The following is a 2,320-nucleotide window of genomic DNA, read 5'->3' on the forward strand; positions in this document are numbered from 1 at the left end:
TAACAAACTCCTTTATGCTTTAGGACTCTTAAATTTGCTATTTATTATGCAGGAACAACTTTCCCTCAAATCTTCACCTGTCTACTCTCATTTGTTATCCTATTTTATCCATGTTAATGAAGCATTTCTCATTATCTAGCACCATCATTTTCCTTTGGTTTACTCTCTGTCACAATTAGAGCCATAAGTCATATGAGACATTCCTCTTTTGTTTACAACAATTTCTCTAGAGCTTAGAACACTGCAAAAGTTATTCTCCATGAATAAAGGTTAGCGTATGAGTGGCTGAGGAATCAACAAATGAATGAAAAAGCAAATGACTGTCATTCAATGGTCATATGAACAATGCTGTGATCCAACTCAATACTTCAAAATCTACAGTCATAGCTACAACTTAATGGTTGTTTTTTGATGACACTGATTGGCTTTAAAGTTGTCACAAAAATTCTCATATCAACGAAACCTCTTACTGAACTGTATGTTTATTTGAACTGAATCAATTGACTCAATTGTTTTTCAGTTGTATCCATATTTCAAACAAGTGGAGCCAACTCCAGGAGAAAATCTTATCTATAGCCCATATTCTAAAATAACAAACTCCCTTAAATCAAGGATAAATTTCCAAATGATCATTTGTCTTCATGCCATGGTACCTAACATTAAAATTGCTCTTCAACAAGAAGAAATTTCCAAGACAGAATAAACCGCAAATCTGCCCCACATAAAACAATTGACATTAGTGTATAAATAATTTTAATTTAATCATACTTACATAGACATTTTTAATGGTTCATCTTATCTACTGCAATTTTCATTGACCCCATATTTCTCTTCTTATGCCTCCAGGTCTAACTCAAAACCATGAATGGAAATAATAAGACCTTTTCCAGTGACTTCACCCTTGCAGGGCTCTTCACTAACAACAAAGCCTCTGGCTTCCTTTTCAGCATCATTTGTGCCATCTTCTTCATGGCCATAATAGTTAATGGGGTCATGATCTTCCTGATCTACATAGACCCTCACCTCCATACCCCCATGTACTTCCTGCTCAGCCACCTCTCCTTCATTGATATTATGTACATCTCCACCATTGTGCCCAAGATGCTGGCCGATTACCTTGAGGGTGAGAGAACCATATCCTTTATTGCCTGTACAGCCCAATACTTTCTCTATATGGGCTTTGTAGGGGCCGAATTTTTCCTCCTGGGACTCATGGCATATGACCGCTACGTGGCCATCTGCAACCCTCTCCGCTATCCTGTCCTCATGAGCCATCGGGTCTGTTGGATGATCTTGGCCAGCTCTTGGTTTGGTGGTGCTTTGGATAGCTTCCTCCTCACCCCTATAACAATGACTCTACCATTCTGTGCTTCACACAAGATCAACCACTTCTTCTGTGAGGCACCCACCATGCTGAGGCTGGCCTGTGGTGACAAAGCTGCCTATGAAATGGTGATGTATATTTGCTGTGTCATGATGCTGCTGATCCCCTTCTCTGTAGTGATTGCTTCCTACGCTGGAGTGCTCATCACAGTGCACCAGATGAAGTCAGCAGAAGGGAAGAAGAAGGCTTTTGCCACCTGCTCCTCACACATGATGGTGGTGATCTTATTCTATGGGGCTGCCCTGTACACATATATGCTTCCCCAATCATACCACACTCCAACTAAAGACAAGGTCTTTTCTGTCTTTTACACTATCATCACCCCCTTGTTAAACCCTCTCATTTACAGTTTGAGAAACAGGGATGTGGCTGAGGCCTTTAAGAGGGTTTTGGCAAGATGTCTAGGGACCCATTTTATGACAAGGGGAGAATTCTGACAGTCTAAATCCTCCATGTCTGCTCAGGAGTGTATGGGGTTTTGCCACGGATAATATAGATAATGCTTGCAGCAACCACCACTGCCAGTTATGCCAAAAAGTACATCAGCCATACTTTTATCAAAAAGATGAAACATCCATGCATGAATAATGCCAGTGTTATAAATGTTACCAAACTAACTCATATCTACTTGCCCACTGTGCAAACAGCCAATCTACTGACACCAAGTTGTGGTGAAGGAAAGTACAGCATTTACTGAAGGGCATCAAGTAAGAACACTGGACAACTAGTGCTCAAAAGAAAAACAAAACAACTCCCTGATGGCTTTTAGGCAAGAGTTTTTAAAGGCAACATTAGGGTTGAGGATTACAGGGTACCTGATTAGCTCATGGACATTCTTCTGATTTGTTGACGGTGAGGTAACAGGGTGATGTTTCAGAAATCTTGATCACCAGCCTTCTGGTTACAATCAGTCTAGGACACACGCACTTAGGGTCA

General features: G+C 40.6%; 1 protein-coding gene across 1 annotated transcript; it reads left to right on the forward strand.

Moving 5' to 3' along the window:
• Positions 1-794: 794 nt before the first annotated feature.
• LOC133252119 (olfactory receptor 2T6) lies at positions 795-1,821 on the forward strand. The gene has a single exon (XM_061424837.1). It carries the CDS (start codon positions 862-864, stop codon positions 1,819-1,821), a length of 960 nt encoding a protein of 319 aa, XP_061280821.1. The 5' UTR covers positions 795-861.
• The last annotated feature ends 499 nt before the right edge of the window (positions 1,822-2,320 follow it).

This window comes from Bos javanicus, chromosome 7 (assembly GCF_032452875.1).
Source record: "Bos javanicus breed banteng chromosome 7, ARS-OSU_banteng_1.0, whole genome shotgun sequence".
Classification (NCBI taxonomy): Eukaryota; Metazoa; Chordata; class Mammalia; order Artiodactyla; family Bovidae; genus Bos; species Bos javanicus.

What these genes read in the sequence shown, in the direction of transcription:
- LOC133252119 (XM_061424837.1), top strand. Translation starts at nt 862, where the DNA reads ATGAATGGAAATAATAAGACCTTTTCCAGTGACTTCACCCTTGCAGGG.